At 40.1% G+C, this 14,800-nt stretch overlaps 1 protein-coding gene across 1 annotated transcript in view; it reads left to right on the forward strand.

The window, feature by feature from the left end:
• Positions 1-1,337: 1,337 nt before the first annotated feature.
• The window catches only part of lg21h18orf54 (linkage group 21 C18orf54 homolog), an 89,908-nt gene continuing 76,445 nt past the window's right edge, over positions 1,338-14,800 (forward strand). Inside the window, exons 1-3 of the mRNA XM_062031061.1 lie at positions 1,338-2,315; positions 3,359-3,494; positions 5,571-5,715. Coding sequence (XP_061887045.1) covers positions 3,360-3,494; positions 5,571-5,715 — 280 coding nt within the window. The 5' untranslated portion in view covers positions 1,338-2,315; position 3,359. The remainder of the gene's footprint in view (positions 2,316-3,358; positions 3,495-5,570; positions 5,716-14,800) is intronic.

Below are 14,800 nucleotides of genomic sequence, written 5' to 3' on the forward strand. Positions count from 1 at the left end.
TGCAGTATTTTTTGATATAGAGAAAGCTTATGATATGTTGTGGAAACAGGGGTTGCTGATAAAACTAAATATAATTGGGATTAGAGGGAAAATGTATAGATGGATAAAAGACTTCTTAACAAGAAGAAAAATATTAGTAAAAATAGAGAATGAATACAGCAGAGTATATGAAGTGGAAAATGGGACCCCGCAAGGGACTATAATAAGTCCAGTATTATTTTCAATAATGATAAATTAAGTTTTTAGTGAAGTGGAAGGATTAGTGGATGTGGCACTGTTTGCTGACGATGGAGTGATGTGGAAGAGAGGTAGAAATACTAATCATATAGAAAAGAAGATTCAAAAAGCAGTAAATAAAGTTCAAGAATGGGGAATGGCGTGGGGTTTAAGATTCTCTGTTGGAAAGACAAAAGTCATAAATTTTACAAAGAGGAAAGTACAAAACAAGATCCAAATTAAACTCTATGGAGAAAATATAGAAGAGGTACAAGTATTTAAATATTTGGGTATATGGTTTGATAAAAATATTAACTGGTCAACCCACATCAGCAAAATAGTGGAGAAAAGTAAAAAGGTGTTAAATGTAATGAGGGCTTTGAGGGGTAAAGACTGGGGGGCTGATAGGCAGACATTGAAAGCAATATACATCAGTTTAATACGATCTGTTATTGATTATGGATGCATTATTTATCAATCTGCTGCAAAAACATTACTTGGGAAAATAGACAGGATCCAATCACAGGCTTTAAGATTATGTTGTGGAGCTACTAAATCAACCCCAGTTGCAGCATTACAAGTAGAGATGAATGAAAAACCTTTAGATATGAGGAGAGATCAACTGTCAGTAGTTTATTGGGCAAACTTAAAAGGGTCCAAGCAAGGACATCCAACCCATCAAGTACTATTAAAATGCCAAGAAAAAGAAAAGAAAAAAATTAATAGTTTTGGGTGGATAATAGGAGACAGATGTAATAAAGTTCAAATTGATAATATTAAAGTTAGCCCTACAGTACCAATCCCCGCAATACCACCGTGGATGTATGAAAACCCAAATGTAAACATGCAATTACTAAAGAATAGAAATTTAAATAGTTACCAGATAGAACAATGGATTTAGGAAACGTTTTTAGACAACATCATGGTGTACACAGATGCATCAAAAACTATAAATAATAAGGTAGGAGCAGCAGCTGTTATTCCACAAGGAAACATAGTATTAAATAAAAGAATTAGTGATAAATTATCTGTTTTTACGGGAGAATTGGTAACAATTTATATGGCAATTAATTGGATAGAAGAAAATAAAGCAAGAAAAGCAGCCGTGTGCTCGGACTCCAGCAGTGCATTGACTAGCATAAAAAACATAGCGTCAGAAACAAGACAAGATTTAGTTTATGAAATAGTTCAGGCAGTCTACAGAATAAATAAAGCGGGAGGTGTGGTAACATTTCTTTGGGTTCCTGCTCATGTAGGAGTTGAGGGGAACGAATTAGCTGATAAGTACGCAAAACAAGCAACCACTAAAACAGAAGTAAACATGGAGATTAAGCACAGTAAAGAAGAAGTGAAGAACATCATTAAGATAGAACACAATAAAAAGTGGCAGGATAATTGGAATAAGGAAACAAAAGGTAGAGAGTATTACAAAGTCCAGAGGAGAGTAGGTGTAATGAGAGGAGGCAATAGAAATAGGAAGGAAGAAGACATTATTACTAGAATGAGATTAGGACATACATATCTAAATAGTTCATTGAAATTGATGGGGAAACATGCTACAGGACTGTGTGATTCTTGCCAACAGATAGAAAATGTAAGACATGTTTTAATACATTGTAGAAAATATAATAGAGAAAGGGAAATACTGGGAAATAAGTTAGCGAAAGAGAATATTAGGTTAGCAGTGGAAGATATATTAGGATTGCACTCAGAACACACAGGTTATAAAGCAATACACACATTTTTTAAAAACACTGGGTTAAATAAAATAATTTAGAGTAGGAATCCACCTCGATCCACACTCCATTACAGTAGGTGGCGGTAATGCTCACCACAAGGTTGCTTGCCAACCGCCATACAATCACAAGAAGAAGAAGAAGAAGAAGAAGAAGAAGAAGAAGAAGCGCTCCCGCGTCAGGGGGTGCATTCTATGGCAGGGGTGCGTTTTCAGGCACAACACATCACCTGGGTGTCGTCGAAAGCTACAACGCCCGCCGTTGCGCCGCTGTCCTCACCTTGACTTCCTCTGTCTCCGGGCCGCCGACCGCATCGATGATCGGGTGAAGTCCTTCGTCGCGCCGTCGATCGCTGGAACGCAGGTGAGCACGGGTGTTGATGAGTAGATGAGAGCTGGCGTAAGTGGAGAGCTAATGTTTTTAGCATAGCTCTGTCGAGGTCCCGTAGCTAAGTTAGCTTCAATGGCGTCGTTAGCAACAGCATTGCTAAGCTTCGCCAGGCTGGAAAGCATTAACCGTGTGGTTACAGGTCCAGAGTTTGGTAGTATTTTTGATCTTCTGTCTATCCTTCCAGTCAGGGGCTTATTTATTTTGTTTCTATCTGCATTTAAGCACGATGCTATCACGTTAGCTCCGTAGCTAAAGTGCTTCGCCGATGTATTGTCGTGGAGATAAAAGTCACTGTGAATGTCCATTTCGCGTTCTCGACTCTCATTTTCAAGAGGATATAGTATCCGAGGTGGTTTAAAATACAAATCCGTGATCCACAATAGAAAAAGGAGAGAGTGTGGAATCCAATGAGCCCTTGTACCTAAGTTACGGTCAGAGCGAAAAAAGATCTGTCCTGCACTGCACTCTAATCCTTCACTCTCACGTTCCTCATCCACAAATCTTTTATCCTGGCTCAAATGAATGGGGTAATTGTCACTTTCTCGGTCGGAATCGCTCTCGCTGCTGGCGGCCATCATTGAAAACAATGGGGAAATGTGAGGAGCCTTTCAACCTGCGACGTCACGCTACTTCCGGTACAGGCAAGGCTTTTTTTTATCAGCGACCAAAAGTTGCGAACTTTCTAAATGTTCTCTACGAAATCCTTTCAGCAAAAATATGGCAATATCGCAAAATGATCAAGTATGACACATAGAATAGATCTGCTATCCCCGTTTAACTAAAAAAATGTCATTTCAGTAGGCCTTTAACAAGCACTGTGTGCTGCTGTGGGACACTCCCCCATTTAAAAGCACATATAGGCTGTCCTTTGACATTAATTAAAAACAACAACAAAAGTTAGTTTTTAGCTCTAAACATATTTGTATTGTTTTAAATAGATTGAATAAATAAATAGATTGAAGCCCTGACTGTACTGTGCTAGAATAATCCCGGACCTAACATGTTGTCTTTGCCAGCATGGACTCCACCAGCCCTGTGACGAACAATGTATCTCCAGAGTCGACCGTGACAACGCTGCTGTCGAGCTCAGGCCACCTTAGAGGCAGCCTGCTGGTGACCGACCTCGGCACCGCCTTCAAATACCAAGATAAGGTTAGTTTTGTTTGTGCTGTTGATTAGTTTTCCACAGTGTTGGATTGTCAGCAAGAATTTTGTTTTTGTATCCACTTTGCCTAACAACCATCCAACTAATGAACAAACAGAAATATTAGAACTATGTATACCGATATAATAATTATAGCACTTTACATGTTAGGATGTTTTGTTTATCATCCAAACATTGACATGTGCTATGCATTAACTATCACACTTTTGAGTACATACTAAGTGTGTTCATTTCTTCGGTTGCACTGATATGCAAGAGCATGTTGGTGTTTTTAAAATTTCATTGGCTATTCAATATATCAGTCATTAAGATTCAAAGTAATTTAGAAGCCACAGTTTGTACTTTTGTTTTGTACTTTCTGGCCACCGCACTACTGCCTCAGTATTTTTTTAGATAACATTAAGTGTCTTCTGCTTCATTATGATGCAGACTCGCAGTGATACCCTCCAACTGCTTTATCAAGTCAGCTACCGTACATCCTTGGTCATGTTTTTTGATATTTTTTTTCTTTTTTAATCCAACAAATATTATCTACTACTTCTTCTCAGCACCTTCCTTCACACTCACTTTCTTGCTTCACTTGGTTGGACAAACAAAGTTATGTCGATCTCTAGTTATAAGTTAATGCTAGCAAGTAAGACCGAATGTTTATATATATATACAAATCTGCTCGTTCTTGGTGGCTAGCAATGCAGCTAATGGGGGCAATCAATTCTACTACTAAATCACTTTAAAAATGCACTCATAAACTGTCAACAATACTTAATTTACGTTCCGTAAGCTGTATGATAACCAAACTGTAGCGACATTGTTATTGTAAGAACGAACACCAAGGAACTCTTTTTCTAGCGTACCAACACATCGGCGTGCTACGGTATTAGCTGTGGAAGCTAACTACGGCAAGAGATAAGCTAGCTTTTACGTCAGCACGGAACACGTGTTCGTAATGGACAACAAAATGCGATAAGACACCAATCTGTACTGACTGAAAAACATGAACAATCATATTACAGTATCTGTAAAGTATTAGTCCACATCTAAATGTTTTGTTTGTACACAGCAAGCCAGACAGCCTATGCTGTCTGTCATGGTACACGCATGACGTGCTGCATGTATCATGATCAATATAAAGTGTGACTCACTCGATGGACAGTTTGTCTGTTTGGTCCAGCTGGCCAGGGATGATTTTTCTGGTTAATTATAGGTAAGCACACCATTTATATTGAATTAGCTTGGCTTCAAGTTCCAAATTTGCAGCTTCGATTCACTCTTATCTCACTTTCTTGGCTTCCGTCTGCTCTAATGTCTCACTCTTCCTTCGTACTGGCTTCTAGAAGCAGTAGTTCATACTCCTTAATTCAGATTAAAAAAGATTAGGTTGTGAATTCTCATTTGTCCAAAAATAGTCGTCTTTTATGTTTGTTATCGAATTTGCGATGATTAGAACACACTCGCGTGTTTGTATCCGGAAGGGCTTGTTGCCAGAAGTCAGACGTGCGCTGCTATGGAAACGGAAATAAATGGGTTGAAGAATTACATCCAGCAATGATTAAAATGATTAAAATCACCAAAATACAGTAAATATTGTACATATTACATATTGTTATGAAGGTGTATGTTACTACATTATATACAGTATATACTTTCAGTGTGTATACAAAAAGTTGATGGAGTGTTTTGAACTTGTTTTAGAGGGCTTCGAAGGCTACAACAGTGACTCCCATTGGCCGCATCTTCCAAGCATTTTTTATAATCTTTAAAATCCCCCCGATAGAAAGACATGTGTGTTCTAGTCTCTCATGATTGTGAACAATAGGCAAAATTCCAAAACAGTGGAGTTCCCCTTTCAGTTGATGTATCACGTAGTTCAACACAATGAATATTACAAATTGTGACTATTCTTGTTGTTAATCAGCCGTCTGCTGAAAGTGTTCAAATAAATGTAATTTACAATGTCTTTTTATATTTTCAACTATAATTACATATGGTTGGTGGCTCGTGAAGGTGTCATCAGTAATTTACTGTCGCTGTTTGATTGACTGATCGATATTTTCTCTCCAAAGGAGTATGACTCCGCCTCAGCTGCATTGGAGGCCTATATCGCTGACTTTGACAAAAGTCACAACTTCAAGTCATCAATCTTCCTTCCACAAAGTCCATTGTATAACTCGAGGAGACCCCGGATGAGCACATTCAGAAACAAATCTGGTAGGTAACTATGCACTTCTCCGCGAAATAAGTACTTCACGACCAGGTGCAACTAGGCACTGGCTAAATTGCTATATTTGTAATAATAATGTAAAGTAGTAATTGGTATTTTCTATATTTCAACATAATGTGTAAAAAAAAGTCGGTTGAACACTCTGTAAAACCAGTATTAGAAAACGGGACTATTCAAACCACAATTAAAAGGACTAAAAGGACAGTATGCAACTTTCTCACTGTAACATTTTTCAAAGCAAAAAATATAACAAGAACACAATGGGCCAGCTTATGTTACCATTAGTAGTTTAACAGAACACAGAACCCGGGGTGGACCGCTCGCCTGTGCATCGGTTGGGGACGTCTCTGCGCTGCTGACCCGTCTCCGCTCGGGATGGTCTCCTGCTTGCCCTACTATGGACTGGACTCTCACTATTATGTTAGATCCACTATGGACTGGACTTTCACAATATTATGCTAGACCCACTCGACGTCCATTGCATCCGGTCTTCCCTAGAGGGGGTGGGGGGGTCACCCACATCTGCGGTCCTCTCCAAGGTTTCTCATAGTCATTCACATCGACTTCCCACTGGGTTGTGAGTTTTTCCTTGCCCTTATGTGGGCTCTGAACCGAGGATGTCATTGTGGCTTGTGAAGCTCTTTGAGACACTTGTGATTTAGGGCTATATAAATAAACATTGATTGATTGATTGACATTTGTGTTAAAACTGTCTATATTTTTCCCAATTAGTAAGTTGGTGTAGTAAAGTTTTTACCGGCCCAAATTATATGATTGCTGTTTACGGCGGTCACTCACCTGACGCTCGCCAACACATACGCACATGGAGCGCAGGCACAACGAAGCAGTCCAAAAGAAGAAAGGAACAATTTGCAGTCATGTTGTTGTTATGATAGAATATACATTCAATTAAAAGTTAAAAGTTAAAGTACCAATGATTGTCACACACACAGTAGGTGTGGCGAAATTATTCTCTGCATTTGACCCATCACCCTTGATCCCCCCTGGGAGGTGAGGGGAGCAGTGGGCAGCAGTGGTGGCCGCGCCTGGGAATCATTTTAGGTGATTTAACCCCCAATTCCAACCCTTGATGCTGAGTGCCATTACAGCTAACACTAAAGCCTCTTGCGTCGCATAGCTTGCGTAGGCAACGCCGTCGTCCCCCTGACCCTGCGTGGCCTCCCGCGTAGCCTACGCGCACCTCCTAAAAATCCTAGATTTGCGTCACCGCCGATGCAGAACGCAGAGCTGTGATTGGTCAGTTTTTGCCAGGGAGGGTCACTGAACACAGGTGAGCAGAATTTTGCTTGAAATGCACAAATTATTGTATGAAATAAAACAACAGTGATTAAACATTTGCGTAAAAACTGATATTGTGTACTTAATATTTCGTTGCGCTCTGAAAACAATTACTGAAAGTGTATTTTTCAGCTTATTGTGCTTTTGCCTCCAGAAGAAGTCACAAAATGCAAGTACGACACCTAACTTTGACTACAAATCTTTGTGCTAACGGGTTCAATTCAGTCACATATTATTTCTTATGCACGCACGTCTTTTTCTCTCTCACACAACTTTTCTCATTCTACGTCAATAATCTTTCAGGCACGGTATATTTACAAACATATGTGTGCTCTGAACATTACGATAGAGATAAACCCCATCGAGAGGAGCCAGATGAGGTGGTTCGGGCATCTGGTCAGGATGCCATCCGAACGCCTCCCTAGGGAGGTGTTAAGGGCACGTCCGACCGCTAGGAGGCCACGGGGAAGACCCAGGACACGTTGGGAAGACTATGTCTCCCGGCTGGCCTGGGAACGCCTCGGGATCCTCCGGGAAGAGCTGGACGAAGTGGCTGGGGAGAGGGAAGTCTGGGCTTCCCTGCTTAGGCTGCTGCCCCCGCGACCCGACCTCGGATAAGCGGAAGAAGATGGATGGATGGATGGATGGACCATCATGTCGTTAACTTAAATAGTTATTTGACAGTTTTGTTTATTTACAATTACATGTTGGATCTCTCTTGTCCCATGTCCCGAACGGCCGAATACTGTTGCAAATAATAAAATCCTGTGCCGCGATTCGTTCAGAAGTTGCACAGTCCATCTTCACAAAGGTTAATAAGTAAAACATCCATTAAAAGTAACGTGATTATTGTGAATGATTAGTTCCAGTGTAGACAATGTAATGACGCTAGCGTCGTTAGCATTAGCTAAAATGCTATTACGAGTGTCTGTGTTAGTACAGAGCCGGCCCAAGGCGTAAGCGAATTAAGTGCTTGCTTTGGGCTCCACGGCCACTAGGGGGCCCCCAAAAATACATTTTGATTTGCATTGTTTTCATTCTAGTTTAGGGGACATCACAAGTTCAATAAGATTGTTTTTTTGCTTAAATTTATACGGCTGCAAATTCCTTTGGTATGGCATTAGACAGATTTTACCGCCCACTTGTGGAATTCAATTGAATGACTAGCTAACAACCATAGATTTATTTTCTGGTGATTTGAGTAAAGCATGAATATATATGCCCCAATCCAAACACCTTTCCTCACTCATGGTATAAATTAACTATAACCAACAAACAAAGTCAACATACGGTTGCACATAACACACATATCCTGCTCATTGAACTGTGCCCTAATATTTGTGTGTGTGTGTGTGTGTGTGTGTGTGTGTGTGTGTGTGTGTGTGTGTGTGTGTGTGTGTGTGTGTGTGTGTGTGTGTGTGTGTGTGTGTGTGTGTGTGTGTGTGTGTGTGTGTGTGTGTGTGTGTGTGTGTGTGTGTGTGTGTGTGTGTGTGTGTGTTTATATGTATGTATGTATGAATTTTACCATGGTTGAAAGAATGCAGTACAAGTTGTACAACCTGTGGTAAAGCCATATTTTCGAGGGTTATCGCTGTTTTATGGATACGTGCTCTCTTACACACAAATAGACACGCATACACAAATACATACATTACAACGCTTTTTTTTGCCACACAGGACAGCGTTGATTGTGATGTAACAACATTAATTTTTACCAAATGAACACTTCAGTTTGCATTGATTAAAGCAAGCTAGAACAGACTAAACAGAACAATAACACATAACTTCAACTATGTCAACGCCCCCACGGCACCAGACCCAGACGACAATGCAAAATGAAGTACAAACGATAAAACATTGAATTTTAAAAGAATGTAAAAGTTAGACTCTTACCGTGTTTCTTTCCCTGACAACCTCTTTAAAGTTTTTTAATCAATCAGAAATATCAAGCAGCTTAAAATACGCCAAACATGGGGAAGTGTGGAGAGAGCGTTTTGCATATTACCCCTCATGTACTGTAGTGGTTTTATAAATGTGTAATTTTCAATTATATATAGTGCTTAGGCAGCACGGTGGCACAGGGTGCATGTGCCTCACAATACGAAGGTCCTGGGTTCGAGCCTAGGCTCGGGATCTTTCTGTGTGGCGTTTGCATGTTCTCCCCGTGACTGCGTGGGTTCCCTCCGGGTACCCCGGCTTCCTCCGACCTCTAAAGACAATGTGCACCTGGAGATAGGTTGATTGGCAACACTAAATTGGCCCTAGTGTGTGAATGTGAGTGTGAATGTTGTCTGTCTATCTGTGTTGGCCCTGTGATAAGGTGGCGACTTGTCCAGGGTGTACCCCGCCTTCCGCCCGAATGCAGCTGAGATAGGCTCGAGCACTCCCCGCGACCCTGAAAGGGACAAGCGGTAGGAAATGGATGGATGGATATAGTGCTTTAACTGACCAAGTTGACATCCATGATGTCCAATCCATCTCACCCCATGCACGGCAATGTGGAGGCCCTAAGTAGCTCCTTCAGTATTAGATTGTTACATTAAATATGCGAGAAGGAGCGCTATCGTAGTTCCTTTCTACCCACAGCCATAAGACCAATGCGATTACTTTGATGTATTTTTTGGTGGTGTGCAATACCGATGTTAGTGTTTTTTGTTGTATTTTATCCTCTATCTATATACAAACTCCGTTTCCATATGAGTTGGGAAATTGTGTTAGATGTAAATATAAACGGAATACAATGATTTGCAAATAATTTTCAACCCATATTCAGTTGAATATGCTACAAAGACAACATATTTGATGTTCAAACTGATAAAGTTTTTTTTATTTGCAAATAATCATTAACTTTAGAATTTGAAGCCAGCAACACGTAACAAAGAAGTTGGGAAAGGTGGCAATAAATACTGATAAAGTAGAGGAATGCTCATCAAACACTTATTTGGAACATCCCACAGGTGAACAGGCAAATTGGGAACAGGTGGGTGCCATGATTGGGTATAAAAGTAGATTCCATGAAATGCTCAGTCATTCACAAACAAGGATGGGGCGAGGGTCACCACTTTGTCAACAAATGTGTGAGCAAATTGTTGAACAGTTTAAGAAAAACCTTTCTCAACCAGCTACTGCAAGGAATTTAGGGATTTCACCATCTACGGTCCGTAATATCATCAAAGGGTTCAGAGAATCTGGAGAAATCACTACACATAAGCAGCTAAGCCAGTGACCTTCGATCCCTCAGGCTGTACTACATGAACAAGCGACGTCAGTGTGTAAAGGATATCACCACATGGGCTCAGGAACACTTCAGAAACCCACTGTCAGTAACTACAGTTGGTCGCTACATCTGTAAGTGCAAGTTAAAACTCTCCTTTGCAAGGCGAAAACCGTTTATCAACAACACCCAGAAACGCCGTCGGCTTCGCTGGGCCTGAGCTCATCTAAGATGGACTGATACAAAGTGGAAAAGTGTTCTGTGGTCTGACGAGTCCACATTTCAAATTGTTTTTGGAAACTGTGGACGTCGTGTCTTCCGGACCAAAGAGGAAAAGAACCATCCGGATTGTTATAGGCGCAAAGTTGAAAAGCCAGCATCTGTGATGGTATGGGGGTGTATTAGTGCCCAAGACATGGATAATTTACACATCTGTGAAGGTGCCATTAATGCTGAAAGGTACATACAGGTTTTGGAGCAACATATGTTGCCATCCAAGCAACGTTACCATGGACGCCCCTGTTTATTTAAGCAAGACAATGCCAAGCAATGTGGCTTCATAGTAAAAGAGTGCGGGTACTAGACTTGCCTGCCTGTAGTCCAGACCTGTCTCCCATTGAAAATTTGTGGTGCATTATGAAGCCTAAAATACCACAACGGAGACCCCCGGACTGTTGAACAACTTAAGCTGTACATCAAGCAAGAACGGGAAAGAATTCCACCTGAGAAGCTTAAAAAATGTGTCTCCTCAGTTCCCAAACGTTTACTGAGTGTTGTTAAAAGGAAAGGCCATGTAACACAGTGGTGAACATGCCCTTTCCCAACTACTTTGGCACGTGTTGCAGCCATGAAATTCTAAGTTAATTATTATTTGCAAAAAAAAAATAAAGTTTATGAGTTTGAACATCAAATATCTTGTCTTGGTAGTGCATTCAATTGAATATGGGTTGAAAAGGTTTTGCAAATCATTGTATTCCGTTTATATTTACATTTAACACAATTTCCCAACTCATATGGAAACGGGGTTTGTATATGAGTGAGCCATATGTAATATTTATTACTATTTATTGGTTTTCCATTACGCTTTACTTGTGTTACTGTATGTAAAACCTGCACTGCCACAACGTAATTTCCCCATTGTGGGATAAATAAAAGTTCATCCTATCCTATCCATGTTTTATCATTTCCACAAAGTTCAATGAACAGGATGTGTGCATGTGCGACCGTGTGTTGACTGTACTTGTTGGTTATTGGTAATTTACACTATGAGTGTGTAAAGTTGTTTGAAATGGGTCATATAAATTGATACTGTGCTTTTGATTAATCAAACTGAAATTCATGGTCATTGGCCATCGTTTCAGTCAGGACGGTAAGATTACACCAATACACCTCATACTAGATGACCCACTTTGGGCAAAAATGTGCCGCGGGCAGTCTTCCAGTTAAAGGCCTACTGAAATGAATTTTTTTTATTTAAACGGGGATAGCAGATCTATTCTATGTGTCATACTTGATCATTTCGCGATATTGCCATATTTTTGCTGAAAGGATTTAGTATAGAACAACGACGATAAAGATTGCAACTTTTGGTATCTGATAAAAAAAAGGCTTGCCCCTACCGGAAGTAGCGTGACGTAGTCAGTTGAACATATACGCAAAGTTCCCTATTGTTTACAATGATGGCCGCATGAAGTGAGAGAGATTCGGACCGAGAAAGCGACAATTTCCCCATTAATTTGAGCGAGGATGAAAGATTTGTGGATGAGTAAAGTGCAAGTGAAGGACTAGTGGGGAGTTGAAGCTATTCAGATAGGGAAGATGCTGTGAGAGCCGGGGGTGACCTGATATTCAGCTGGGAATGACTACAACAGTAAATAAACACAAGACATATATATACTCTATTAGCCACAACACAACCAGGCTTATATTTAATATGCCACAAATTAATCCTGCATAAAAACACCTGCGTGTTTGTTATGCTAGCTCCTAGCTCCTCTGCTAGCTCCTAGCTCCATAGAACACGCCAATACAATACAAACACCTGATCAACACACACAATCACTCAGCCCAAAAGACCGTTTACCTAACCCAAGGTTCATAAAGCTTATATATTTTTAAAAAGTTACGTACGTGACGCGCACATACGGTCAAGTTATCGAATGTTTAGCAGCCAAGGCTGCATACTCACGGTACCTGATATTCAGCTGGGAATGACTACAACAGTAAATAAACACAAGACATATATATACTCTATTAGCCACAACACAACCAGGCTTATATTTAATATGCCACAAATTAATCCTGCATAATAACACCTGCGTGTTTGTTATGCTAGCTCCTAGCTCCTCTGCTAGCTCCTAGCTCCATAGAACACGCCAATACAATTCAAACACATGATCAACACACACAATCACTCAGCCCAAAAGACCGTTAACCTAACTCAAGGTTCATAAAGCTTATATATTTTAAAAAAGTTACGTACATACGCAAAAAAAAGCCAAAGCTGCATACTCACAGTAGCACGTCTGCGTCTTTGTCATCCAAATCAAAGTAATCCTGGTAAGAGTCTGTGTTGTCCCAGTTCCCTACAGGCGTCTGTGTATCCAAATCAAAAGTCCTCCTGGTTAGAGTCTCTGTTATCCGAGTTCTTCCATCTTGACTGCATCTTTCGGGAATGTAAACAAAGAAGCGCCGGCTGTGTACTGTTGTGGCTGACTACGTTCGAAAAATACGTCCATTTCGCACCGACAACTTTCTTCTTTGCTTGCTTGGCTTCCTTCTCCATAATGCAATGAACATGATTGAAACAGATTCACGAACACAGATGTCCAGAATACTGTGGAATTATGAAATGAAAACAGAGCTTTTTCATATCGGCTTCAATGTGGAAGGCATACCCGTGTTCGCCGGGCTACGTCACACGCATACGTCATCCTCAGAGGCGTTTCGAACCGGAAGTTTAGCGGCAAATTTAAAATGTCACTTTATAAGTTAACCCGGCCGTATTGGCATGTGTTATAATGTTAAGATTTCATCATTGATATATAAACTATCAGACTGCGTGGTCGGTAGTAGTGGGTTTCAGTAGGCCTTTAAACTTTTGTTGTCTCGTGGGCCGCACTGAAGACTCTGGCGAGCCGCACTTGGCCTCTGGGCCGTAGTTTAGACACCCCTATCCTGTGGCATGAAGTGTAGCATGTTTAGCCATTCCTTGTCCTCCAGGGATGATACTTTTAAGAAACATAGTTTTTTGAGGCGAGGATTAGTGATTTAGAAGTAACTAAATCACTGTCGAGGGAAGTTAGGCGCTAGCTAGCTATGTTTTTAAGCACCACTTTGGTGCTTATAAGCTTACCTTTACCAGCAGGTTTTAAGCCAAACACATCCATTCTCTCTCTTCTGTCTCCACACAAGAAAAATAATCATCCATAGATGACAAAAGGACTGAAAAATGCTTGCAAAAAGAAGAATACATTATATAGAACATTTATAACACAAAGATCTACAAAAGCAGAAAACAAGTACAAAAGTTAAAAGACCAAGCTAACTGGCATACTACGAAGATGTAGAAAATAATATTACAGTCAATTATTGGAGCAGAACAAAAACAATATGAGAGCAACATTATTAAAGCATTATTAAAAATGGTGCTAAAAAGGACTATCCTAAATACTTTTTAGAAGGAAATGTGAAAAATGACAATATGAACAAAGTAGTTGAAAGCTTCAATATGTAATTGGTTAACATTGGACCAAATCTGGAGGAAAATATTCCAGATCCTGAGTCAGTTGAGGACTTGAATGACACCATAGATAGAAACCACAACTGTATGTTCCTCGAAGGAGTGACAAAAGAGGAAATAATCAATATTGTGAAAAAAGGTAAATCCAAGACCTCAACTGAAATTGATATGGAAACGATAAAAAAGAAATACAATGATTCCTTTTTTCAAAGCCTTTAACATACATCAGCATCTTATCATTTCAAACAGGAAAATTCCCAGATAAAATTAAAATAGCAAAAGTCGGACCAATTTATAAGACTGGTGACAAACACCAGTTTACAAACTACAAACCGGTTTCTCTACTTCCACAATTTTCTAAAATTATTAAAAAACTGTTTAACAACAGAATAGACAAATTCATAAATAAAAACGAAACACTCAAAGACAACCAATACGGATACAGAGCCAACATCTCAACATCAATGGCATTAATTGAAATAACAGAAGAAATCACCAATGCAATAGATAGCAAAATGTGCTGCTGCAGTGTTTATAGTTTTAACAAAAGCATTTGACACAATTAATCCAGGGTGTACCCCTTCCGCCCGAATGCAGCTGAGATAGGCTCCAGCACCCCCCGCGACCCTGAAAGCAACAAGCGGTAGAAAATGGATGGATGGATGGATAATCATAGCATCTTAATAAACAAATTAGAAATGTATGGAATCAAGAGGGTTAGTCTTGAACTAGGTTAGAAGCTACCTAACCAACAGGAAGCAATACGTGAAGATAGGCGAACACACTTCTACAGAGCTGAACATATTGTATGGGGTAC

This window comes from Entelurus aequoreus, linkage group LG21 (assembly GCF_033978785.1).
Source record: "Entelurus aequoreus isolate RoL-2023_Sb linkage group LG21, RoL_Eaeq_v1.1, whole genome shotgun sequence".
Lineage (NCBI taxonomy): Eukaryota > Metazoa > Chordata > Actinopteri > Syngnathiformes > Syngnathidae > Entelurus > Entelurus aequoreus.